The 27,401-nt window shown below is 30.5% G+C and overlaps 4 protein-coding genes across 5 annotated transcripts; 2 read left to right on the forward strand and 2 right to left on the reverse strand.

Moving 5' to 3' along the window:
- The first annotated feature begins 250 nt into the window (after positions 1 to 250).
- On the forward strand, positions 251 to 2,843 carry LOC126774364 (protein ecdysoneless homolog). Its single transcript, XM_050495851.1, has 3 exons — positions 251 to 661; positions 1,150 to 1,352; positions 1,532 to 2,843. Exons 1-3 carry the CDS (start codon positions 463 to 465, stop codon positions 2,810 to 2,812), a joined length of 1,683 nt encoding a protein of 560 aa, XP_050351808.1. The 5' UTR covers positions 251 to 462; the 3' UTR covers positions 2,813 to 2,843.
- A 94-nt stretch (positions 2,844 to 2,937) lies between these two features.
- Positions 2,938 to 8,020, reverse strand: LOC126774365 (dehydrogenase/reductase SDR family member 4). Its single transcript, XM_050495852.1, has 6 exons — positions 7,741 to 8,020; positions 5,185 to 5,362; positions 4,770 to 4,847; positions 4,543 to 4,689; positions 4,170 to 4,304; positions 2,938 to 3,321 (listed from the first exon to the last, which is right to left on the reverse strand). Exons 1-6 carry the CDS (start codon positions 7,869 to 7,871, stop codon positions 3,151 to 3,153), a joined length of 840 nt encoding a protein of 279 aa, XP_050351809.1. The 5' UTR covers positions 7,872 to 8,020; the 3' UTR covers positions 2,938 to 3,150.
- Positions 8,021 to 15,301: 7,281 nt separating this feature from the next.
- On the forward strand, positions 15,302 to 19,088 carry LOC126774273 (U6 snRNA phosphodiesterase 1-like). Of its 2 annotated transcripts, XM_050495711.1 has the most exons (5): positions 15,302 to 15,550; positions 16,152 to 16,294; positions 16,447 to 16,630; positions 16,777 to 16,939; positions 17,257 to 17,721. In XM_050495711.1, the coding sequence occupies exons 1-5, from the start codon at positions 15,462 to 15,464 to the stop codon at positions 17,434 to 17,436; spliced, it is 759 nt and encodes a 252-aa protein (XP_050351668.1). In that variant the 5' UTR covers positions 15,302 to 15,461; the 3' UTR covers positions 17,437 to 17,721. The 2 variants fall into 2 exon arrangements, with proteins under 2 accessions (XP_050351668.1, XP_050351667.1); XM_050495710.1 differs by lacking the exons at positions 15,302 to 15,550; positions 16,152 to 16,294; positions 16,447 to 16,630 and having other exon boundaries at positions 16,782 to 16,939; positions 17,257 to 19,088.
- Positions 19,089 to 19,100: 12 nt separating this feature from the next.
- On the reverse strand, positions 19,101 to 23,448 carry LOC126774274 (tether containing UBX domain for GLUT4). The gene is made up of 8 exons (XM_050495712.1): positions 23,285 to 23,448; positions 22,933 to 23,125; positions 22,634 to 22,850; positions 21,743 to 22,139; positions 21,331 to 21,525; positions 20,810 to 20,972; positions 19,735 to 19,918; positions 19,101 to 19,456 (listed from the first exon to the last, which is right to left on the reverse strand). The coding sequence occupies exons 1-8, from the start codon at positions 23,363 to 23,365 to the stop codon at positions 19,351 to 19,353; spliced, it is 1,536 nt and encodes a 511-aa protein (XP_050351669.1). The 5' UTR covers positions 23,366 to 23,448; the 3' UTR covers positions 19,101 to 19,350.
- Between the last annotated feature and the right edge of the window lie 3,953 nt (positions 23,449 to 27,401).

A 27,401-nucleotide genomic window follows, 5' to 3' on the forward strand; every position in this document is an offset into this window, starting at 1 on the left:
TTTCTAAAATCAATTAGCACACAATTTAGGCACAAAAGTGATAGTTTTATTATATAAAATTCATATTTAAAGTTTGAATTATTACGTCAAATTTAAAACAGTACAACTGTTTTAAAATAAAAATTGAGAGTATTTTTTTTACATAATATCAACAAATGTTGGTTGTCGTGAAATGAAATTAATAATTATGTCATTATTTAAGTGTCAGTGTCACTCACAGCAGTAAGTATTATTATTATATTCATTGGCTAAGCGTACCACCTCATGCTTATAATGCTGTGTGAAAACGGTTTTACAAAACATTTAATATCTTTATAATTTGCATGAACAAAATTAACATATTCTTTGTTTGGTATTTGATTTTATATTTGTGCATAACAAGCACGGCACACGGCATAAATAAAAAATAATACATTGTATTTAAAATTCTATTTTGTTACGGTTTTGTTTATTATAATCCAAATGTCTAAAGTTCGATTTAATCAAAAGTATGATGATACAATTCAGTGCTTTATCTTTTCTGCAAAAAATTATAATAATAGCGAATGGCAACAACTATGCAATTCTATAAATAAAACAATAAAATTGTTATCACAAGAATACATATGGCATCAAGACGAATTTAAAGTGGTTTTGCCTATTATTTCTGGTGAAAAAAATGGTATGTCTGAACATTTCTACAAAAATAAATTTGAATATTAATATGTTACTTTCATGCCTTTCATTTATATCTATGATCAAGTTGTAAACAAGAAAGGTTTTTCCCTTATATCAAATGATAATCAGGTACACTATAACTTACCTGATGGCCAGCAGTCATATTTATGTCTAAACATTTCTCTAAATATAATTTAGAATTTTAATATGTTACTTTCATGCCTTTCATTGATATCCATGATCAAGTTGTAAACAAGGAGTTTTTCCCTTATATAAAATGGTAATCAGGTACACCATAAGTTACCTGATGCTAAGCAGTCATTTCTATTTCAGTGGATCGCAAACTCTTTCAAATATTGGAACCAATTGGTTTTGCTCACCAGCACATCAAACTAGAATTGGCTATTAGATTATTTGTGTCTAATCTTTCTCTAAATATTGATATCCTAAAAATTTATTTAAATGGTATAATTAGAACAATCTTTTTTCCAGATATTCCACATCATCTTATTAGCATAACATGTTTTGGTGACAATGTTGAGGATGAGTGGTTTATTGTGTATCTTTTATTAGAACTTACAAAAAAGTACCCAGACCTAATTATACAAATTGAAGACAATGACGGCGACTTTCTGCTAATAGAGGCTGCCGATTATTTACCTACATGGGCTAATCCTGACACTACTGAAAACAGAGTGAGTATTATAACTTAATTCATATAATTTTTTCCTAACTATAACTTATCTGTTTATGTAAACCACAATATAAGCAATATTACATTACATTATATAAAAGCTATGTTTGGTTAACTTACTTACAATAGTGAGTAAAATTTATTTAATATTTGGAACATCAATAAATACCATTTTTACAGGTTTTTATTCATGAAAATTCTGTTCATATAATACCACCTTGTATTGTTCCTGTTGATTCAACTCTTACATTGAATGAGGCTTTACAACTTCTTACACTAAAGTCTGAGGAAACTAAAGCTTCTCCAGAAATACAACAAGCCATTTTCAAAAGGATTGAGAATTACCCTCAACAAATAAATGAAAGTTGCCACAAAACTATTATAAAACTGCCTTTAGAAATAGCTGCAGTATTGAAACTGAAACCATCTCTGATTTCTTATCTTGTGAGTACATATTGCAGTCTTGACACTCTTGATGCAAAACTTTGTAAAGATATTGATTTTAATGATGCTTTAAATGTTGAAATCAAGTTAACAAAATTTTTATATGCTATGCTTGTGCATACAAGGTTCCCAACTGGTTATAGATTTAAGGCACTGGGAAACGACACCAAAACTCAACTTGGGTTAAAGTTGATATGTGCTTATAAGAAAATCATGGCTAAGTCATCTAATGATGTTTTCACTACACCAGAATATATAACTTTTATTAACAGCTTGATAAATAATGGTTATTTCAAAGAAAATTTACAGGGGTCAATTGAATATACAAGATTATTAGCAAATGCAAAATCTTACTTCGCCAATATGGAATGTCCCATAAGTACCTATGTTTGTAATGTTATTAATGATATTAAATCAACTGATAAATTTAAAAGTACTATTGAATTATTACAAAACAAAAGTGATAGAGATTTATTAGAAGAGGATGATGATACATGGCTAAATATTCATCCAGACCAATTAAATGTATTTTTGAATGAACGTTATGGAAAGAAAATTCAAATAAAGAATAATGATCCTATAACTCCCCATATTATAAACTCAGAATTGACTAAATTTTTAAAAGAGACATCGGACTTTGAGGGTGTTGAAGAAGATAATAAAGAAAATAGAGAAGAAGATTCAATTGAGTTTAATTCGGAGCAATTTGTAAATTGCTTAGAAAAAATGCTAAATATAATTTCATGTAAGGATGTTTCTGATGATTCAGATCAAAGTAATTTTAGTGATGAATGTGACAGTTCTGCTGAAATGAATGATGTAAACTTAGATCAAGACAGAGAGCTTGCTTCAAAATTAAAAACCACAGACAAAGGCAGTGAAAATGATGAAAAAACTGTACTTAAAAATTTCATCCATAGCATGAAAGAAGAAGGCTTATCAGGGCCTGCTAGTACTGTATTTAGAACAATTGGAGTTAATAAAAGTGATTTAATCGATTCTGATGATGATGTATAATTATTTGTTTTATAAATACTTTCTAGTTCTATATTGTGTTTAATTTAATTGTCTTTAATATTATTAAGAGATTGAGGTGCAAAAATAGATTCAACTAATTCAAATTCAAATAAATTCAACAAAAAGACAATTTCTAAAACTCTTTTAATTTGAAAATCAATGATTTAAGAGTCAATTAAAAATATTGCTTTTATTTAAAATAAAAATATTTAAATTATAGATAAACACCCCATCAACCATAACAAGAAATAAATCTTAAACATTATCTTTCTCTAGTATGGTAAAAGTACCATAATATTATTAAAAAATGACAAATTTATAATATGACGCATATGGTCTCAAAGATGCGCATAAGTGCCCCCAGCTACGATCAATGTTTCTCCAGTCATGTAACTTGCGTCGTCTGATACCAGAAAAGCAACAGCTCCAGCTATTTCTGAAGGTTTTCCAAATCTGTTCATGGGCACTATTGACAGACTCTTATCTTTTCCCGCCTCTGAAGAAGTTATCTAAACAATACGAATAAAATTAATTACTGCAAGTAGAACTTACATATTGTGCATTTTAATTTCACCAGCACTTGAATAAACAAAATATTGATGTTGAATGAAGATCGTGGGTTCAAACCCGGGCAAGCACCACTGAATTTTCATGTGCTTAATTTGTGATTATAATTCATCTCGTGCTTTACGGTGAAGGAAAACATCGTGAGGAAACCTGCATGTGTCTAATTTCACTGAAGTTCTGCCACATGTGAATTCTACCAACCCGCATTGGAGCAGCGTGGTGGAATAAGCTCCAAACCTTCTCCTCAAAAAGAGGAGAGGAGGCCTTTAGCCCAGCAGTGGGACATTCACAGGCTGTTACGGAAGGATTGTATGACTAATTGGTAATTATATAAAATACAGTTTATAAATTAGCAAACGATACCGTGATCTTAAGTAGCCTCATTTAAATTAACACACACGTATGATTTATTGGTACAATACATAGGTTAATGGTAACCATATATATATCATCAGGATATTTACTCGACTGACTTCTTATTTTACGCCCGCTCTATATTCGCGGCGCATAAACTTTTTTAGTGTAAACGTACCAGAGGGTACGCTCGCAACCTTTATAAAAATTTAGAAAGTGTAGAGACATTCTAAATTCTAAATTTTTCACGCAGAGATCACGCGCAGATTGCGGCTAAATAAATTCATTAATTTCAAGCGATTCGGGCTTGAGTTTCTTGATTAGCACACTATTAAATATTGAATGTACTTGATACTTTAAAAAGTTATGGAATCGGTACAATTCGTCGATTTTAGTTTTTGGTTTGTGTTAGTGAATTGTTTAATTATTTGTTTACCGCAGAAGCAAACTTTGTCGCAACTATTCCAGGAGCTACACAGTTGACTCTAATATTGTCATGAACCACTTCACTTGCGATGGCCTTTGTCAATCCCAGGAGAGTTGTTTTACTGACGCTATAAGGTCCCAACGGCTGAAAAGAAAAAAATATGAGTTAAATAAGTAATTCTGAAAACGTAAAATTATATTATTAAGGTTATTTCAAATATAAACTAAAATTACTTGTTTTATATGTAGATTTGACACACGGGATGCGGTTTGAAGAATATAAATATGGCAAGACTTTGCCTGACGCATAGCCGCTTATACCATAAAAAATGTGAAGGATATCTAACATTATGTATATACTTATTTTTTAATCGCTTACGTACTTCCATAGGCTGGTAACCAGCAATAGATGATATGAATACGATGTTTCCACCTCCTCTTTTGATTAACTCTGGATAAACTTCTTTGGCTAATAACCACGAACATTTTACATTTACTTCAAAAATTTTGTCCCAAACTTTTTCATCGGTCTAGAAAGTATACAAAATCATTAATAAATATGATTATAAAATGATTATTTGAACAGACGATTATCTAGGTATCTATATACCTCAAGTATTGGTGACACGGCGGGATTTACAGCTGCGTTGGACACAAGAATATCAATACCTCCATATTTTGTTTTCGCCTGCATAATTAAAATAATTTTTTGAAACAATTTTAAAAATATCGATTAATTTTTACAAAGTCTAGTTTTACAATGTCTCACTCCTAGGCTAAGGCCTATACTGCAACTATAATTATCGTAAGAGTAGCTTTTTTAAAATATTTATTTTGAAAATCGAACCCTCAAAGGGTTTTTGAAATAATCCAGAAAACTTATCAAGACACAATTATTAGATATTGTCCTTAAAAAAATAAAATGAGTACTGTGTATTGCAAACTAAATAAAATATTTGTTACATTTAAAAATTAAAATAATTGTGCTGTTGTAATGAATATTGTAATTCTTCCTATATACTTACAAAATCAAATAGTTTTTGTCTATGTTCTGCATTGCCTACATGACAAACTAGACCTTCAGCATTTATACCATCTTTACGTAAACTATCTGTGGCTTGTTTCACATTATCTTCTTTTCTACTGCTTATTACTACCGATGCTCCTTCATCGCCCAACCGCTTAGCTATAGCGTAACCGATACTGTAATAATTGATAAAATGTTTCTGCATTACTTAAAAAAACATTGTTAATTTATTCAATAACTAACATAACTTTATGAATTGCGAAATTAAAAATTGTGTAAGAGCTGTTAAGGCCGTGTTGTCAAAGGCCCGCATAGGCGGGCTTGCCGTCAGAGCGGCATGGTAGCATTCGCAAGCGATCCTGTGGCGCTCCTCGTTAAGATGGAAAGGGTACCGCTGGTTTTTTAGTGGGTCAGGGGAGCCCCTGGGGCCTATCTTTCAACTAACGATAATACATATCAATTAGTGTCAATCGATAATCAAAATGTTACGTTGCCGCACGCACTAGTTCCTTTTGTCAAAGAATTAATAACCAAAGTCCAACTATGATAGTATGTAGGAATTAATATCGATATCTTGACAACTGACTATTTGGGAATCCTAAATTCCCATCCATTATAACTAATGCACTGAAATATGCACATTGTGCTCTTCATGTATTTGTTTACGTATTTACTTAAATAAAATGTCTGAAGCAACATTCGGTAAAATTATTACATCAGGGAAGAATAGAAAAACAAGCGTTGGCTAATCATATATATAGTTATGGAGATTATGGCGAATATGATGAGAATGAGACTTCGACATTCGATAATTTGATTCAATTAATGCAGTACATAATTATGTATAGTAAGATAACCTGAGATATTTTAACTTAGTGATTTTCTATAAATGAACTATTCTCTAGAGGAAAAGGTATTCGATATTAAGCAAGATAATTAGTATAAGAACTATCTTATACTCAGTTTTTTGGAAACATTAATGTTATTCCCGATTTCCATCAATTTCTCTAAGAGTAAGAAAATTATATTAACCCTTAAACTGTGACCCTTCGGCCTTCAATATGACATTGTCATAGTCATTGGATTGCCAGAAGATAAACATCGCATATCTAACACGCCAGAAAAGAGAGAAAAAAAATCAATATCGCTCTATTATTAAAAATAAAACTGCTTATCGTACAGGTGATGCACTTATGCATCTTAAGGCAAATACATTACATGTCTATGACGATGTTTTCATGTTTATTGAAAATATCTTCCACAGTTTTGACTTATCATTTTTTATAATGTGTACAATGGGGTATATAAACTTAGTGTACATTGTAACACGACAAACTATGCTAATAACTAGCAACCCTTTTTGCCTCAAATATCAGTTAAATATCTTTTGTTATCTTAGACTAATCATTGATTTCAATAAGGTTAATGTATTGTACATAGCTATGATTGACAAGAAACCATATTTATAGTTAAAAATATTTAATGGTATAATTATTTTCCCTTTTTTTTAAGATAGAACCAATAACAGGTACTTATTTTACAGTAACGATGATAAAATTATTGCTGAACAATATTAATAAAAGTACTACTGAGTGGTTTTTGTTTAAATAAAATAATATAATTTAATTTTAAAACATTACAGAAGTTTTAAAAATAAAAAATGAGGGTAAATTGTCTGTTAAATAATACAATTATTAAATTCATTTTATAACTGGTATTCACACTTTGAATTAGTATGAATTTATATAATAAGCTACTATACTTAGCAAAATGTACTTCTTACTATACAAACTGCTACTGGTGGTAGGGCTTTGTGCAAGCTTGTCTGGGTAGGTACCACCCACTCATCAGATATTCTACTGCAAAATAGCAGTACTCAGTATTGTTGTGTTCCGGTTTGAAGGGTGAGCCAGTGTAATTATAGGCACAAGGGACAAAACATCTTAGTTCCCAAGGTTGGTGGCACATTGGCGAGGTAAGCCATGGTTAACATTTCTTACAATGCGAATATCTATGGGCGTTAGTGACCACTTACCATCAGGTGGCCCATAAGCTCGTCCACCTACCTATACTTTAAAACTCTGGATAGGGTATATTGTTTATGTTATTTATATTTTCCATTTTATTTGGAATATTATATCCTTCTTAATATTATGAGAGCAAGAGTAAGTATTTTTATTACCCTTTCACATTTAACTACTCAACTGATCAACATCAACATTGCCAGAGGTACAGAGAACTACAAAAGGTAACCAACACCTGCCCGTTCCTCAACGCGGGCAAAGTCGCGGGAGGCAACAAGTAATATATATAATTGTAAAGCAATACATATCAAATGTTATGATAATATATAATTAGTTAACATTCAAATTTTTACTACTGATAAATATGTATAATATCAAATATATATGATAAAAATAAATACTGGAAATAAATTGGTGTTTTTTTGTAAATGGATTTATTATTGAACTTTTTTTTTAAATAAAATAAAATAATTTAAGAGATTTCAAAAATATTACAATAAGAATTAAGACGTTGGTTTCATTTGACTTACCCTTCAGTAGACGCTGTAATTACAGCTACTTTACCTTTAAGCCTACAACTATGAAAGTTATTTGCACTTGTAAATTGTGTATATAATTTTGGCATAGCAATTTTAGACGTTAAATTGGACGATAAAATCATTGTTAGTAGATGTTATAAGTATTTGAATTTACATTGAAGGAGTCTTTACTCTTTCAGTTATAAAGGTCGTTATCATTAGGGTTAATGTCCAACGCAGTGATAAAAAATAATAAAAGTAAAGACGTTCATAATAAAAACAGAGACACAACATTAAAAGTCACAGACCAGTAATACCAACTCCTACAGAATAATCCCCCTAGGACCAACTTCATATTCCCCTAAATATCGATTAAGAACCCCTAAATTTTTTGTTGTACACTTAGTTTGAGAGGTAATTTCAAATACAAATTAAAAATACATTCAAGTAGTATAAAATAGTTGTTGTATTTATGAGTGCATTTTACACATTTACATATATTAATTAATTAATGACCTAATAATATTAATGATAATAACAATGAAATTAAACGATTTTTATTTTTCATTCAGTGACCAGAAATCGAAGCCCGGACCTCCTCTATGTTGTACAAGCATGCTGACCGTTGAACTATTATTTCAATCTCAATATTTTATAGTTTTTTGATATTTCAATTATAGCCATAACTGGATTTATTTAATACGCGTTTATATTTGGTTCGGTTTGTTGGTTGCGTTCGAGGCTTAATATAAGTTGTATGAGGTGTACGTTTTTTTAAGGAAAAAAAATCTTGAATAATAGATACACTAAAAAATCCCCCTTACATAATGTATCTCCTAAAAAACCCCTGAACATCTTGATTCCCCCCAAATTTGGGGGGAAACTCCCCAAGATAGCATCACTGTCACAGACTACTCTAGTAAATACTCATATAATATTACAGTTATCATAGATAATACTTAAAATAGCTTTGAACATTTTCAAAGAAGATTTTGTTCTGATTTAAGTAAAATGCAATTTAAACAATACTGTGTTGTGATAAGTATCATTTTAAATAACACCAAAAATCAAGCAATACTTCTAAAATAGAAAAGAAAACTTTCGTTCATTGGCTTGGTATTTTTTTTACACAAAAATTAAATTAGAACTTTAATACAAATGTATCAAAATACGTATTTTAATATGCTGACATGGTCGCTCTACCTTAGTCTAAGGGATTACATCGAGGCTGTTATAAAAACAGCTTCATGGAAACTCGGAGTTCTGAACAAGGGGCGGCGTTTTTTCACGCCACAACTGTGCCTGTTGTACAGATACGGTCTTGCGTGGAATATTGCTCGCACCTTTAGGATGGCTCCGCTAAGTACCTACTGGAGGCCTTGGATCGGTTGCAGCGACATGCGGTCCGCATTATTGGCGACGTAAAGGTAACAAACACCCTCGAGCCTTCACAATTGCGTTGAGAGATAGCAGCGCTCAGCGCTTGCTATCGACTGTATCACGGCGAGTGCTCTGAGGAATTATTCTCTCTAATTCCTGCTTCTCCCTTTCTTCATAAGTCTACGCGTGCTGGCTCTCGATGTCACCGCCTAACTGTGACATCAATTCCATCCCGCATAAAGAAATTTGGCAACTCCTTTCTTTGTCGCACTTGCCAAAAATGGAATTCCTTACTAGCTCACGTGTTCCCCTCCTCTTACAACCTGTGTTCCTTCAAACGAGGCGTGAAGAGGCATCTTGCGGGCCGACAAGGTGAAGGCGGCTAGTGCAGAACATTCTTCCCGATTGTACTGGCCGTCGTCGCGTTTGGACTCTACTACCACTTACCATCAGGTGGAGTAGAGTCATTTGCCGTCCCAGCAAATATATATATAAAAAAAAGTTTTTATCGAAAATCGGGACATTCTTTTAGTTGACGCTGGCAGCACTTTCATGATAAATAATTATACGTTATGAGTGATAATTAGTGGAAAATCCTTTTATCTTTAGATTTTTAATGCGATATAAGGTTCCATCATGCTATGGCATAAATAATCATTGCTGAGAAACCTTTACTTACGCGTGAAAACACACGTAGGCAATTTTCTTCTTGCTATAGCTTTAACATGAAATAATACTACAATGCACCATTGTATAACCTTCGATATGATATAAGGATTATTTCTCTGTCTCTTCACTAGATTAGAATCGTTTTCTAACATAAAAACAAGCATAAATTGAACAATAAACACAATGAACGTACCAACTGTCAAGTTTGTTTCGCTACTTGAGTAGCCGACCTTGATAAAACTGGTTACGTGATAAGGGACAAAATTTGATAATTCTATCTCTGTCTAAACCATTTGTAAGGTTACCTTCGTTCTCTTTCTTGTGTAAGTGAGAAGGAAATCGTCATTGCGTCTATTAGTTTTTCTGTCTACGGCATTGATACATAAAAAACCCTAGATACAAGGTCACGAACAAAACTAAAACTCGAAACTTTCACCAAACACTCGGCAATTCTATATAAGTAGTTATAGTTATACTATAAGCATTTTTTTTTTTGCAAATTCAACCTTATGCGGATTGCTTAAGATTGTTTTTACAAAAAGCAATACAATTTTACGACCGAAATTAATCGGTAGGACTAGGCATGGAGTGGAGACGAATATTATTAATTAGTTAGAATTAGTTTTTAAAAGTTTGTTAAATTGTGTTCTAAGTACATATTCAAAAGTTCAAATTAAAAACTATATGATAATATATAAAGTATAAATATTTGTCAAAAACCTTAATACAAAAAAGTTCAAAATTAGGAATATGAGCTTATTTTTTTATGATCTCAAAAAAATCATATTTAAAATATTAAAAACACTGGTGAAATAATTTTAACGATATCAGTAAAAATGAATTTATTACAATTTTTTAAAGTTACGAGTTCTTAAATTCTTTTATGGAACGACCGATCGACGCGTGACGTCACATCGCCCAACGCCGCTCGCTCGCCCATACAATTTCACCTGTATTTTCGCGTTATTCTTGATTTTATTTATATTTCGGTTAGTATAAAAAAAACTTTCATACATTCATTTGTACTGTATGTACAATAGCATACTAATTCAACAAATAGAACTCGGGAAAAATACTTCTTCCATATATATATATATTATCAACAAAAACATTTGTTCCTTTGAAAACTAAGCGTTTCAAATATTTCAAATCCCCATGGATTACAGATACCATTAAAGCAATGATGAGAGACAGAGATGAGGCTTGTAATATTGCTAAAAAAATAAACTCTGATCGTGATATAAATTCATACAAACAATTGAGAAACGCTGTATTTGAGGTAACTCAAAAAGAAAAATCTTTTATTTCACAAATAAAATTAATAAATTCATTAATAATCCGAAAAAAACGCACGGTGAACTTAAAAAGTTTTTAGGCACTCACAATAACATAATTCCAGGATATCTATGTGATCCAAATATAATAAATAAAGCATTCCTTGACTCGATACCTAGTGTTTCACATAATAGTAGCATTATTAATAAATATAACTGGATGTGATTTTACAGAACTTTCCGCCGAGAACATCTTAAAAATAATTATTCTATAGTCTCTAATGCCGTAGGTACTGATGACATTTCTATCAAAATGGTAAAACTTACCCTCCCATACTCGTTAGTTGCTATTACACATATAATAAATACTTCATTACGCACGGGATACTTCCCAACAATTTGGAAAACTATAATTATTAAACCTCTTCCGAAAAAGAAAAATGTAGACTCAGTGAAAGACTTACGACCAATTGGAATATTGCCTGTTTTATCAAAGGTTTTGGAAAAGGCGGTAAATCAACAAATTGCTTCCTTTTTTTCAAAAACATTGCATTATTCCGAAATGCCAATCCGGTTTTAGAAAGTCACACAGTTCCACTACAGCGTTATTACATATTGTTGATGAAATTCTTTCTGCATCTAATAATAATATGGCTTCAATTTTAATACTATTAGACTACAGCAGAGAATTTGACTGTCTCAATATAGATTTACTTCTTGCCAAATTGAAATTTTATGGTTGTTCTGATCTCATATGTAAGTGGTTTTCTAGTTATTTCAAAGATAGATTACAAATAGTAGAAGTTTCTGGCATGAATAGCACGCCTACAAGCGCTATAAAAGTTAATAGAGGTGTTATCCAAGGTTTTATATTTGGACCTATTTTGTACTCAATTTATACGGCAAATCTTCACGAAAGTGTCAATACTAGTTTAGTCCACATGTACGCAGATGATACACAGTTATTATTGAACATCAATCCATATATAAATAATGATGATAAAACTATCCAAAATGTTAATGATGATCTTTCTCAAATTTTTAGTTGGTCGAAGAATCATGACCTGTCATTAAATCCACAAAAATGTACTTACATAATTTTTGGTACTGGGCAACAAATGGTATCGCTTGGTCAAATGTGACATAGGATTTTTATAGATGGTCATTCCTTAGTTGAGTCTAAGCTAGCGAAGACTCTTGGGGTTAAGTTGGATGGGTCATTACGTTTTGAAGAACACATATCATCTGTTACTTCGAAGTGTTACGCTTTACTCAAAATGATTTATAAGTTTATACCATTTTTGAGTGAATCAGCGCGATCAAAACTTGTAGAATCCTTGGTTCTATCTCAATTGGACTACTGTGATGTCCTTTATGGCCCCTGCCTTTATAAAAAGACTGAAAGGAAAATACAGAGGACACAAAATTCTTGTCTAAGATTTTGTTACAATATACCTCGATATTCGCATATTACACCTTATTTAAATTCCAAGAATATATTAAATATGAAAAATCGCCGTACACTTAAATTAAATAATATAACTTTCACCTTAAAATATAGTAAAATTCCCAATTATTTGGCGGATAAACTTAAATGGTCTGAAACAAATGAATCCAATTGTAGATTGAGCCGAGTTCCGCGACTAGTACTGCCTAGACCACATTTGCAAGCATTTAGAGGTAGCTTTCGTTTCGCTGCTTCTAAGTGTTGGAACGATATCCCACCTCCGATTAAGAACAGTATATCTCAAAATAAGTTTAAGGCACAATACAAGCAATGGCTTCTATCTATGCAAAAGACGCAATGTGTCTGGACAAATGTGTGTAACTAAACTTCAATATTTAACTGTTACTTTAATTGTAATTTATTAAAACATATATCTCTATTTGTTTAAACATTGTATTATTATTTTATTTTCATTTTTTTATTCAATATGAAATATTTTCCTTTACCTAGAATTAAAAAAAAAACCTTACTGTTTTAGTAATGCTTGCATGTTTTCTTTTATTTTAACCTATTGTGCGTGTTATAAATTGTATTAACTTTTATTATTTAAGTAATTTTATCTCCTTTTACCTTTTACTGCACTGAATGTAGCGTTTGTGTTGGCAGTATATGTACAAGGCGTAGACTGAAAAGCAGCCTAGCTGAGACTACGACCTTTTCACCAAATTATGATATTGTTAACTTTTTTTTATGGTTTTGTCTTACCTTAAGTTTTTTGTCTTTGTTTCTTTGTGGTGAATAAAGTTATTTATTATTATTATTATTATTAAAAAACAAGTAGATATTTTCGTGATAAGCATTTTAATGTACCTTAGTAGTAAAATTTATCGTATTTATAAGTGTTTAGTTTGACGATCAAATAATTATTTTTTACAAGCTAGTCATAGGTATTCGTTTAATATTAACATAACTCAGAATGTTCGTAATACGGCGTTGATACGTTGAATACCGATAGTGTTGTCATAAGTATTTGTATCGATGAAAAATGCATTTCAACGTTAATCTTAAGTTTATTGTTAATCTTGAAAATAATTTGTGAAAAACGCCGTATTGCCAATGGTATACGTTGAAAAAATCCTTAATGACTGTGACCCATTGAAATTGATTTTTACCATATTATATTCGTTGAAAGTCAAATATGTAGTCTAATGCTATGAATACATACTATGTATGATACAAATTAAATCAAATAATTATTTAATCAAATAGGCTTATAAGGGCACTTTTGAATTACCATGTTACAGTATTGAATTATACGTAAAGCTACTACTACTTCTACTAAAGTGATCTTCTAATTTACCTTTACTGGTGGGCTGAAGCAGTTGAGTCTAAGAGGCCGTCTCTTGGACTCAACTACAATAAAATTAGCAGTTAGTCTGGACATAGAATAAGCCTTTGATTTGGCTTCCCAGTAAATAATGCAACTAAATATACAACAAGGTCACTGTCGACGGTGCATACTCTTACTTAAAATTCGTCAATTCTGGTGTTCCACAAGGTTTTGTGTTATCACCTACTCTGCTTCTTCTGCATATTAATGACGTGTGCAAATTAGCACGCAGCAGACGACAACACTGTAGACTTATATATATTTGGCGAAAACACGTCAATGACTATAAACTTGTGCCTGAAATCACAAGTGCTTATTAACCAAAGTCTGAGATTGGGGCCAACCAAATTTGATGACTTATTGCCGATCATAGTTATGATCAATCTGCATTAACAAAAAATTAAAATAAACAATAATAATAAGCTCACTAGTATATTTCGCATGATTTGTGAAATAATCCGTAATCATAAGATCAACTTTCGGTAGATTATTTGTTAGTCTACGTGAAAATACTGCTCTTATTTTAGCATAAAATAATATATTAATAATCGCTCTAATATTAATATAAATGAAAGAATGTATTTGTGGCGTCAAATCACAAAGAGAGATAAAATAAATACAAAATGATCAACGTGCGTATCGCAAAAGAGTCGCCCGTAATAACGAATGGGCAAAGTGACGTCACAGTCAAAACTCGGTCGAAGCAGAAATTATACGAGAGCGCCAAAATTGTTTTGCTTATAAAAAAGAAACTTTACATGATATAATCATAATTTTTTTCACACATGTTATTATAATCATTTAATGATTACTTTAGTACAAAAAAATAACATTTTTTTTAATTTACATCTTCCTAATTATTAATTTATTAAACATAATAAAGAAAATCGACTCCATTGAATAAGAACAGAGTCATTTGTATTATGCGACTAAAATAAAAGGCGGCTGCTAAGCATCGTTCTTACACTGACAATGCGGCCATTTAAATTTGCCGTATTATACTTGCACCGATGAGTGAAGTTTTAAGACAAATTAAATTAAAATCACATATTGCGTTGTATATTAAGTCATAAAAACAAATCAATAAACACTTTTACTTACCGAAAATACGATACTCCATCCTTTTTTAACGTTTTTGACGTAATATTTTTACAATTTTAAACGAACAATTTGGCATTTTTAACGAGCGTGCAGTGACGCGGGCGACGCGAGACAATTCAAAATTGTGTGCTCATTTTATGCGGACGATTTTGAGACGCTGTGTGTATCTAGGGTTTTTTTATATATCAATGGTCTACAGTCTCGATCCATGTTTCACGGGCCTTTGGTCTATTAGTTCCTCTGTCTACGTGACATTCACAGACCACCAGTGTCAACTATCATATATCTGTCACTACTAATTGACACTTTGTCAGTAGGTAGTCCAGTCCAATTAAACCTTATTTTTTTCTATGTTTAGTACTTTAGTCGTGGCTTAGTCATAAAACCAATAGATTATATCATATATTTTTTATATAAAATAACAAACAAGAGTTTACTGCCCTCAACTGTGTAAGAACTTTTCTGTAATTTCATGTCTGCATTGGCTTACATTCGTGATTACGGAAGCGAAGAAGAGACATCAGAAGATAGTGAAAAAGAAGATTCTGAACATTGCAAAAAGTATGTAATTAGTAGTATCTGACTAGTTTTTTATTAACGCATCTATTATAGACTAGATTATTTGTCCGTAAACAACATGGACCATTATAATATAATTTGCTTAAAGTTTAATTAAATAAATGTCAAAATTGTTAAAATACTTACTAGTATCATACAGTTACAGTAACAGCCTGTTAATGTCCCACTGCTGGGCTAAGGCCTCCTCTCCTTTTTGAGGAGAAGGTTCGGAGTTTATTCCACCATGCTGCTCCAATGTAGGTAGGTGGACTTACCCGCATTGGAGCATACACATGTGGCAGAATTTCGGTGAAATTAGACACATGCAGGTTTCCTCACGATGTTTTCCTTCACTGAAAAGCATGAGATGAATTATAAAGAGAAATTAATTCATAAAAAATTCAGAGGTGCTTGCCTGGGTTGAACCCACAACCATCGGTTAAGAGTCACACATTCTTACCACTGGGCCATCATACTTACTTAGAAGCCGAGAGGCTTCTTTCCACTATTACTAGTATCATGTTATATCTTTACCTAGCTGTACAGTCATTTAAAAATACTTACATATTTGTATGAATCTCAATGGCTTTGTAATAACTACTAGATTAAAATTACCAACTCCAAATTTGAGTGGAGTCTCTGTTGTGCCATCAGAAGATCATATTGACGACCCCTCACTTCACAGTGGTCGTACTCGTTCCTTTCCACATGTTAGAGGAAATTGGGCTACATTTATTTATGTTGAATGTAAGTGTTTTGGCTTTTATATGTAAATAATAAAAAAATAGCTTAAATACCTTAACTATATACATGATGAATTATTTTTTAAGATTTGAAGATGATTTCTTGATTATTCATGAAGTCATTTCAAATAATACTTAGCACTTTGAACATTTCAGATCCAAATAAGGAAAATCTATTTCAAATAATAGCTAAATTAGAAGCTATAGTTACATCTTTTGATGAATCATGTATTGTATGTGAGGATGTTCACATAAGTCTGTCTAAAACATTTGTTTTAAGGTATCACATGATAAAGTCCTTTACATCAACATTACAGAATGTGTTAAGTAACAATAACAGGTATGTACATAAATATTTTAAAGTTATGATTTTTACAATTTCTCAAATATGAAAGAAAGTTATTACAAATCATAATTGAAGGCCATTAATAAAAAAAGAAAAAATGTTAAAAATTATCTAAAACATAATTATAATGTTTATTGCAGTTTTGTTTTGAATTTTGATTCTGTTGAAGTATATTGTAATGAAGAAAAAACTCGTACATTTATTGCCCTTGGAGTAGATGCTATAAGTCATGCATATTTGAATAATATACTCAAACAAATAGATAGCCTTTTGGATGACTTCAAACTACCGACATTTTATGAGGTAAGATATTCATATTAATTAATAATAATAATGAATACTATTTGCTGTAAAAATAAATTCCTAAAATTTTGCAATGGCATGAAAATGTGTAAAAGATCAAAAGATGCCATGGTTTAAGGAGTTTTGTTAATTTTCAAGCACTCAGTTTGAATTGTATTAAAACTGAAGTATCAGTAATTATTACTTGTTTTACTATAATAAACATTTAATACTATAATTTTTTTTTATGAAATTATTACTTTTAACTTTATCCATGAATTTGTTATACTTCACACTGTTATGAAATTATTGTTGTAAGAGAAATATTTTTTCCACAGAATCCATCTTTTCACATGAGCATTCTTAGCGTGATTGGTAATAAGAAAGAGTTACTTTTAAAAAATTTTAACAACTTATATGATATTTTTATACAACACAAATATATACTAAAATCTGAAAATATCAATAAGGTAAATTGCAAAAGTGGGAATAAAATTTATCAGTACTGTTTAAAATAATTTCCGCAATGGACAGAAATCCAAATAATAAAGTATATATTAACCCAAATTTTCAAAGGACTCCTCTTACAAATGCATGGTCATTTCAACACTCAGACAATACAAATTTATATACACCTTGTTCACAACAAATACAAAAATATGGTCCTGTATATAGATTTGGCATGGAACAAAATTTCAGTCGAAAAATATATGTTAATCCAAATTTCAAACAAATAAAACAAGAACAGCAGCCAATACCAGCAGCAATAGAGAGAAATGAAAAAATTGAAAATGTAAATGCTTACCCAGTACTAGTATCTAAATCAAAATATTCTCTTGTTTCCAATGCAAACAAGAATAAAGGTAATAAAAGTAACCATTCAGAAGACAGACCTCAAAGTCATAGTGTGGATACAATGCACAAAATTAACATTTTGCAAAAAGATAATTGCACCCAAAAAGTGTTGAATAATAAATATCCAAATGAAATTCCTGTTATAAAATCTCGTTATACTATTGTTAGAAAGAACAAAGTGCCGTCTGAAAATCAGGAAGAACTTAAGCAAAAGAAAATGAAACAGGATTATAATCCCACTATGTTGGTTACAAATAAGACTTTAAGCCTAGAGATTTCTTACTCGAATTCTAATAATGTACTTGGAAAGCAGGAAAATACAATAATTAAAAATAAACCAATTGAAAACATAACAAAAATTAAAATAAGTAAGTATAAAACAATACCTGCTACTTACTTGAAAAAGAATATTCCATTAAATAATGAATTTAATTCAACTGCAACATCACAATCATACACAAATGGCAAATTTTCATTTAATATAAACAAATATAAACTAGCTAGGCCCAGCTCAAAGTCTATTATGGAAGGTAACCCTTCAAAAACTATTGTTAAAACTGGTAAGAAAAGTCACTGGTCAAATCAAAGTAAAACTAAATTATTGAAAGCAAATTTCAAAGTTAATAACATTCCATGTCGATTATTTACAAAATATGGAAAGTGTCTAAGAAAGGACTATGGAAACTGTGAATATGTTCACGATAAAAAACATGTTTCACTGTGTAGAAAATTTTTGAAGGGAATCTGTCATGATAGTGAATGTGCCCTTTCACATGAATTAACTGCAAATAAGATGCCTACATGTTACTTTTATTTGAATGGAATTTGTACCAAAGACAACTGTCCTTATTTGCATATTAAATTGAATGACAAGACTAAAATTTGTCATAATTTTTTGAGAGGATATTGTGAAAATGGCGATAAATGTCAGTTTAGGCACATAAAAATAAACCAGTGCAAGAAATCTAAGGTATTTAATTTAAATTCATGTAACAGATACAAAAATGGACCAAGTAAAAGTACCAAACTCAAAACAACTAAGACTAAATGTAATATTAAAAAGAAAGATCTAACACAATTGAATAACAAAAAGGATATTAAGCCATGCAATGTAAAAGATATGGATGTTGATTGTAGATATTATAAAGAAAAGGTTACTAATGAAGGTAGTTGTAAAAACATAAAACCCACTAGATGCAAGATAGGAACTTTGCCTGCGTTTATACAGTTTTAGTCTTTATTTTAATGTTTTTTTTTTTTAAATTGTAAAATTGTCAATACATTGGAAATCTTGTAAATAAACTGAATAAAATTATCATTGTAATAATTTATTATAGTGTCCTAACCTACAGTGTCCTACTATCAAAAATAATATCCAAAATTTTTATACAAACAAAAATAAGTGTTTTATTTAATAATTGTGTATTCAATATTGTTTCTAAGAAAATTACAATATAAATAAAACATTTTACATAACAGGTTTTTTGTAGTAAAAAATCTGATGTGCAGTATTAGTAACAATGACTATAAAACTTAATATAAATACAAATAACATATTAATAATTTAGCAGACATGTTTAATTTTTGAACCATTTAGGTACTTTACTTTTAGATACAGATGATCCAATGCTAGATTGTTGTGAACTGTTATGAGGATTTTCCAACTTTCTTCGGCTAGGTGCACTGTAAAATAATTTATCATATTAAAACTTTTTAGATGTAAGTTTTATTCCGGATTTACGAAAAACTACTAATTCTTTTGATTTGGACCAGATATTTAAAAAAATAATTGTGAAAGTCATGAGCCAGGTTATGAAAAGTATTTTGGTACACATGGCTTGTTAGTCAAAAAATAACATAAAACATGGTGTAAACCATAGATATTAGGATAATAGGTAAAACTTAATAAATTATAAATCTGAAGGATACAATGTATATCAAATTGAATAAAATTTTCTCACCGATACTTTGAAGCTAAAATGCAAGCGGCATCATTTGTTGTCTTCTTAGAGTAAATTTCCTGTCTTAAATATGGCTGACCTGAATTTTCTTCCAACCATTTGAAATGCATATGAACACATGGTACAAATTTTGCTTCTAATAATGTTGTCTTTGGATTTAATTCTTCTTTTAATGTAGTTGTAACTAAGGAGAACAAAAATATTTTTTTAGATCATATTTTACTGGTGGTAGAGCTTTGTGCAAGCTCGTCTGGGTAGGTACCACCCACTCATCAGATATTCTACCGCAAAACAGCAGTACTTGGTATTGTTGTATTCCGGTTTGAAGGGTGAGTGAGCCAGTGTAATTACAGGCACAAGGGACATAACATCTTAGTTCCCAAGGTTGGTGGCGCATTGGTGATGTAAGTGATGGTTAACATTTCTTACAATGCCAATGTCTAAGGGCGTTTGGTGACCACTTAGCATCAGGTGGCCCATATGCTCGTCCGCCTTCCTATTCTATAAAAAAAAAAAAAAAAATATTACCAATGTAAAAATAGGGTGTTATCATTAGATTACAATTTTTGCAGATGATATTTTAAAATCATTGAATATTTATGAATATAATAACATTACTAAGTTGAAGATTATACATAGATTGATTTATTTAATACAAAATCAACCATCCAATATTTTTTATAATGTCCGTATAATGTTTGCTAAATTTGAATATTTGGTTGCAAAGTTTGTAAGATTAGTTAAAATGATAGCAAATCTTGGGAATTAAATAATAGCCTAGGCTAGGCTTCAATTGAAAATGAGAGGAGTTGTCTTGACTGTTTATAAATGTAATAAATCAATATTAAGAAACATTTGAATTTTACTAATTTATTTGTTATTCAAATGACTTCAATGGTAAATTAGTTGAAGCATCTAAATATATTTTAATTTTTTAAAATTACATGGTAATTTTCTAATCAAAGCCAGGCAAAAAAAAAATACTATGTCTATGTGGCCACATTGTCTACAGTAATTAAATATTAAGATTATACATTAAAAAAATTACTATTAAATGACTAACTGTTTAACTTACAAATATGAAAAGGTTTATCTTGATTGTGTAGATGCTCTTTAACAAAATTTTGTACTTCTTCTATAGTATTGTTTGGGGTGAACACTCCTTGCAGTATAATGTTATCCGGAAATTGTATTCGTACTACTACATTTTTGTACATGTTTATTTTGGAAAGGGAGGCCTATAAATAAAGAATTATAAAAATAATTTTAATATATTGTAAATTATATATTTGCTTCCTAGGATAGTACTACGTCAGATTATGCATATGTCAGTTTTTTTTGTAATCAATATGTATATTTCATGTAAGCATCCAAAGCGATTATACTTTGTTGCAGAAATAAAAACTTCTGATTATAATAAGAATAAAAAGAAGTATTGATTACAATTTTTTAATCAAATTCAAATATTTTAAACAAATATAGAAAATGTTTTTAGTAAAATTGATTTTATAATTAAGTTGAATTTAATTATTAAAGACCAATTATTTGTTTTTTATTATAGTATATTCAATATGAACTTAAAAATAAAATATTTACCTGCTGTGCAAATTCTTCTCGTTTTGTTGAAGTAAGGATTGGCATATTTTCAAGTTCAATACGGCGTTGTTGTAATTCATGGTAGATTTTTCTTACTTCTTCAATAGTTAACTCATAAAAATCATCAGGTAAATCAGATAATTCTCCTTCATTTCCATCTGGTTGCATGAAAGCTATGGCTTTTTGGGATCCAATCTATGAAGAGTAGTGACACAATTTGAAAAAAAATATACAACCTGTTTACATATAAGAACATATAAAATATATTTCCTATTGTGGTATAGTAAAATTAAAACTTCTTAAATTAAAATAATGTATTTAAGAAAATTAAGCTTTTAAGTATCTCACAGTGGAAATAATATCATTCTGCCAGTTTTTAGGATTAGTAAAGTAGTAAGTATCAATTACTTACAAAAGTAACTTCTTCTTCAATTCTCAAACGTCTTTCGAGATTCTCCTGAGTTATTTGAGGTTGTGGTGGCTTATGAGAAATTTTACTTTCATGCAGTAGAGGTAATGTTTCCTGATCTTCATTTTTAACATTTTGAACATTGTTGAGTTCATTAGGCAAGTCCATTTCTAATTTACCATCTATCTTCTTTTTTTCTTTTTGTATTAATTTCACTGTATCAAGGGAGCCATGTTCAACATTTTCATTATTTCTTTTATTAGAGGGGCCTGGTATTAATGTCTCATCATCATTTAATTTATCCTCATTATGAGAATGTGTTGGTTCAGTTGATGTTACTAAGGCATTTTCTGGTTTTTCAGTTTTGACTCGATGATACACTGATGATACATTTGCTTGCCTGAAATATATTTTTTTATTTATTTATTTATTTATTGGAAATAAATAAATAAACATATATTTATTTTATATAACAGATATGCAAATATAATAAAAATTTGAATTATTGGCCTACAGATTAGTCAATATGTTTTAAACAGTGTGGTTCCCATTATCATGAAGCAAACATGATAAAATAATATGACATAATTAAGACCAATGTCAAACTTATTATTATTTGTGGCAGTCACTTTCCATCTGATGAGCCTACTACCAGCCATCCATTACATTAAAAAAAAAAACTAGAACATTTAGCAATAATATGAACATTTATAGCTTGTTTTGTATGAATATATATTTGAATTTTTCATATTTTCACCATATAAACAAAAAAAAAAACATTTTAAAACTAAATATAAAATTATTTTCAAGTTACAAAACTGGAATCAATTCCCATTACACAAAGGAATTAAGATTTTAAATTTAATTTCTTATTTTTAAAAGTTTAGTACTTACATCGGTTCTGTTTTATCCAGCAACCGAAGAATTGCTCTACCTGTTATCAAGCCCAACTGTCGCAAAGATTTTTCTTTTAAAGCATTAACACCTGTTACTTCTTGTCTCATGTAGGAAATAGTTGGGTTTTGTAAATGTGGCAGTTCATTTGGAGCCAATGACATTATTAGATCATAGAGTTTTGTATTTGGTGTAAAATCACCAGTCTTCCTTTCACCTAACAAAATAGGTAATAATATTACTATTAAATAAAATAAATAATAAAGTAATAAAAAATATAGTTTTTTTTTTTTATTTACCATCATTTAACATGAGCCCTACAGTTATATTTGATTCCACTCGTTTCTTTTCAGCTTCAACCATTTCAAGAAAAGCTTTATTTGGCAAGTTACAGAATCTTACTGTTGTTGTTAAATCTAAAATATGTTTATGATGTTTTAAATCATAATTACTTGGTTCAAGCCCTTGCTTAGCACATACATCTTCTAAGAGCTTAAATAAAATAAAAACATTTTTAGTTATTCCATGCTACAATACAATAATAATGTTCTATTATATATAACATTATTATATTTATAATTTATTTACATAGCTATAATTTTTCATACAAATTTTATTTTATTTTTGAAATCATTATTATTATTACGATACCTGTAAAATATTTGTATCCGCTGTACAATGAACTTTTACTCTTCTTCCATTTGGTGTTAAAACAACGATATCTCTTGACATTTTTTAATATTTTTTTAATGTTTCCGGTAAACTTAATGAAACATAAGTAGGTAGGTATGTCAAAATTGCTAATCCACCAAGAAAGCAACTCATTACAAATGATCTGTCAACTGTCTGAGTTCTGTCAGTGTCAAGATATTTTATTTTACTGTTTTCTATGATATGTAATACACCATGCAGCCATCTCTCCGGTTTTTGACAAAAAGGTATATTTTTTTATACTGTTAACAACATCATAGGTGTGTTCAATTGTACCAGCAGCATAATTTTGTCGTATTGAACTAAAATATAACAACTTGATATTTAATATAATGAATTGATACTTTAGTTTAATTGTATTTTTGGTTTCTGTTTTGATATAATCAAAACCTTTCATAATTGAATGATAAATGTCTACAATGTGAGATTGATAAAGACATTCTAGGCCTAAAATTATTTTCTTTAAATGTAAAAATCTTTGTTTGCATGAAGTTTGTGTCCGCAACTCAAACAGATCTCTGTATTCTATTAATTTAAATATTTTACATTTATTATTCAAATAGATATTTAGGTTGAAATATATTATTAATGATGTGTGCTGATGATATTTGTCGATTTAGTTCATTGACAGAGAAGCTAATAGATCAAGGAACCGTAATCAACCGAGATTGAGACAGAGATTGCTTGTGTGCATATAATGTTGCCATAGTAACTGCATTCCCTGTTTTTTGGGATAAATTACTTTCAGGATTTAATTAATACAAAAAGAGATTTTTACAATTAGACTTTATAATATTTATTATATATAAATTTTTAATATTTAGAATATTTTATTTTTGTTATTTCAACTACACCCAAAAACCATTGCATTGATTTTGTTTTGTTTCCATTATCATTAGTGCTGCAGCATCTTAATTATATCAAGGATTTGATTAAGTTCTGTAATAATATCTGATAATTTATCATTTTGTTTCATTAGGCGCCTATTTACGTGTCTTAACATATACGTGACAGCACGTATTATTTTATAATTTGCAACAGCGTCAGTTTTTTTTAAATCAGCTTTAAGGTTTTCTTTTTTGGCGTATCTTCCTTTTCAGGCAATTGCAATTTTCTTCCAGTTGTTTTTATTTTTGCGTTACCTTGAAAATAGACACTTGAATATGTTGATGGTACTGGATTAGCATTCTTCTCAGGTGTTGAAATCTAAAACACTCAATTAAATTATTAATAAATAATGGTGTCCACATATATATCTATGTTTACCTATTGACTCTGAATGCATATTATGAATTCAAGAAGAATGTTAAATAATGTTGTCATTAGAAAATTACAAATAGGAGAAAGAATAAATTAAAATAATATAAATAGACAATAAATTACTTTAGGCTATAATTGGACTCCGTATTTATTTGCTTATATTGTCAACGAGTCAATATTTTTTCAGCTAACGCTGGCAGAACTAACATGATAAATAATTATAGGTTATGAATAATAAAAACTAGAAATCCTATTATCTTTAAGATTTTAATGCGACATAACGTTCCGTCATAATCATTAATGAGAAACTATATTTACGGACAAAATCATCGTACTTACGCGTGAAAACACACGCCGGAAATTTTTTTTTGCTATCGCTTTTACATGAAATAATACGGTAATTTTTTTTTTTTTTTTATTTTCGCCGGGAGGGCAAATGACTCTACTCCACCTGATAGTAAGTGGTAGTAGAGTCCAAACGCGACGACGGCCAGTACAGACGGGAAAAACGTTCTGCACTAGCCGTTTTCGTCTTGCCGGCCCGCAAGATGCCTCTTTACGCCTCGTTTGAAGGAACCCATCGTTTGAAGGAAGCATCGACACGGTCTAAGATGTAGCACGCTTGCCTAAAAGAAATGTAGGTAGGTGTACATAAAATGTTTCTAGTTTTAGTACATAATTTATTAAGATATTAGTTATGTAACATCCTCTAGCAAACCTTTAATAAATAAATAATCGCGCTTATATCATAAATACGAAAGATTGTGTGTTGTGAATATTATTTATATGTTCACGGTTTATTACAGCATATATATATGACATAATTTGCATATTTACCTCCCGTTTAACTGGATTTTCTGTACAGGCGCGGGCGAGTACCTACTAAGAACACACTGTATTATTGTTAATATTAGCCTTTGGTCTTTGTTTATACAACTATATACTATTTATTTATTTACTATAAACGTATTATTTAAAACTAAGTAAATCTTGAATTAATTAGGAAGATGTAAATAATTTTTTTTTTGTACTAAAATAATCTTTACACGATTATAATAACAAGTGTGAAAAATTATGATTATATCATGTAATTTTTTTTTATAAGCAAAACAATTTGTTCCGTCAATATATAAATCTTGTTCCGTCCGAGTTTTGACTGTGACGTTACATCGCCGGTTTGTTATTGCGGGCGACTCTTGCGATACGCGCGCTGATAATTTTGTATTTATTTTATCCTTCTTTGTGATTTGACGCCCCACGTATGTTCTTTCACTTATAATAATATTAGAGCGATTATTAATATATTATTTTATGCTAAAATAAGAGCAGTATTTTCACGTAGACTAACAAATAATCTACCGAAAGTCGATCTTATGATTGCGGATTCTTTCACAAATCATGCGAAATATATTAGTGAGCTTATTATTATTGTTTATTTTAATAATTTGTTAATGCAGTTGATCATAACTGTGATAAGTCCGTATTCTTCATGTAGATACTAGTGCTTTCGATAGAAGATAATATCGATAGAATATAATATACATTTCTTACATTTTAATTTTACGTACACAGCTTGGCGTACGATAGTTACGATATAGAGCCATGGCATAATATTGTAAATTTTCCTCTAATGAAAGTACAAATAAAATTAACAATCTCGACTGTGAAGGATGTAAACATACTATGTCATTGGTAGCGCTCATAGTGATGTGAGGAGCCTACTTTCAATAAAATAATCTGTTACTGGAAGAAACCTTTTTTATGTAAAAGGGGGGCAAACAAGTAGGAGGATTTCCTGATGAAAAGTGATTACCACAGTGGTAAAATACCAAGAACAGCAACACCGGAGTGCTTGCAGGTGCGTTGTCGGCCTTAAAGGAATGAGTAGGCTTAGGCTTTTCTTGAAGGAATCTATGTCATAACGATACGGAAATGTCGCCGGGTAATATAGTTCCGCAGAAATGGCAGGAAATGCTTTAAAAATAGCGCTGTAGTAGTGGTTTTGCAGACATCGAGATGGTATGGATGGAATTCGACACCGGAAATTCAGCGCATAGAATTAAACTAAACTATACAGTTCCACAGAGCATTCTTCGTAAAAGATGCGATAGAAGATGCAGAGTGATAACATCTCTCCCGCCTAGAGATGAGAGCAGTACAAGGAGTACTGCTCTCATCTGTAGGGCTGTGTTTTCACCTTGCAGAATTTTAGGCGAGGAGCTGACGTGAAGTTCACACAAAGCTTTTAGAGGCTAATTTGGCTTCACCTTCCAATAGACCGCAGAACCTAACGTCCTGATACTGGATTTGGTACCGAGGTTGTATTCTCAAAATGAGGGGATGGTCATTTTAGAAGTCGTCGTGGTCCAAAGGTGTCATTTTAGAAGTCATTGCGGTCAAAAGGTGTCATTTTAGAAGTCATCGCGGTCAAAAGGTGTCATTTTAGAAGTCATCGAGCTAACTTGTGTCGTATTGGGGTTGAGTTGTACCAAGTTCGGTTGCCCCCAACCTCAGGTTTTGGTTAACCAATAATAATAAAACTTGTTATTTCAGACACAAGTTTATACTCACTAGTTCCGGACAAATATTAGCGCTGCCGGTGTATAAGGCGTCTACAGTGCTGTCGTCTGCCAACATTGAATATTGCTAATTAGCACATGTCATTAATATGCAGAAGAAGCAGAGTAGGTAGTAGGTAGCAGCTTTACATTTAATTATATTCTGTAACGTGGCAAAAGTGCTCTTATAAGCCTATTTAAATGACGTTTGTATCATATGTACTATATAAGACTACGTA

The sequence above is a fragment of the Nymphalis io genome, chromosome 16 (assembly GCF_905147045.1).
Source record: "Nymphalis io chromosome 16, ilAglIoxx1.1, whole genome shotgun sequence".
Classification (NCBI taxonomy): Eukaryota; Metazoa; Arthropoda; class Insecta; order Lepidoptera; family Nymphalidae; genus Nymphalis; species Nymphalis io.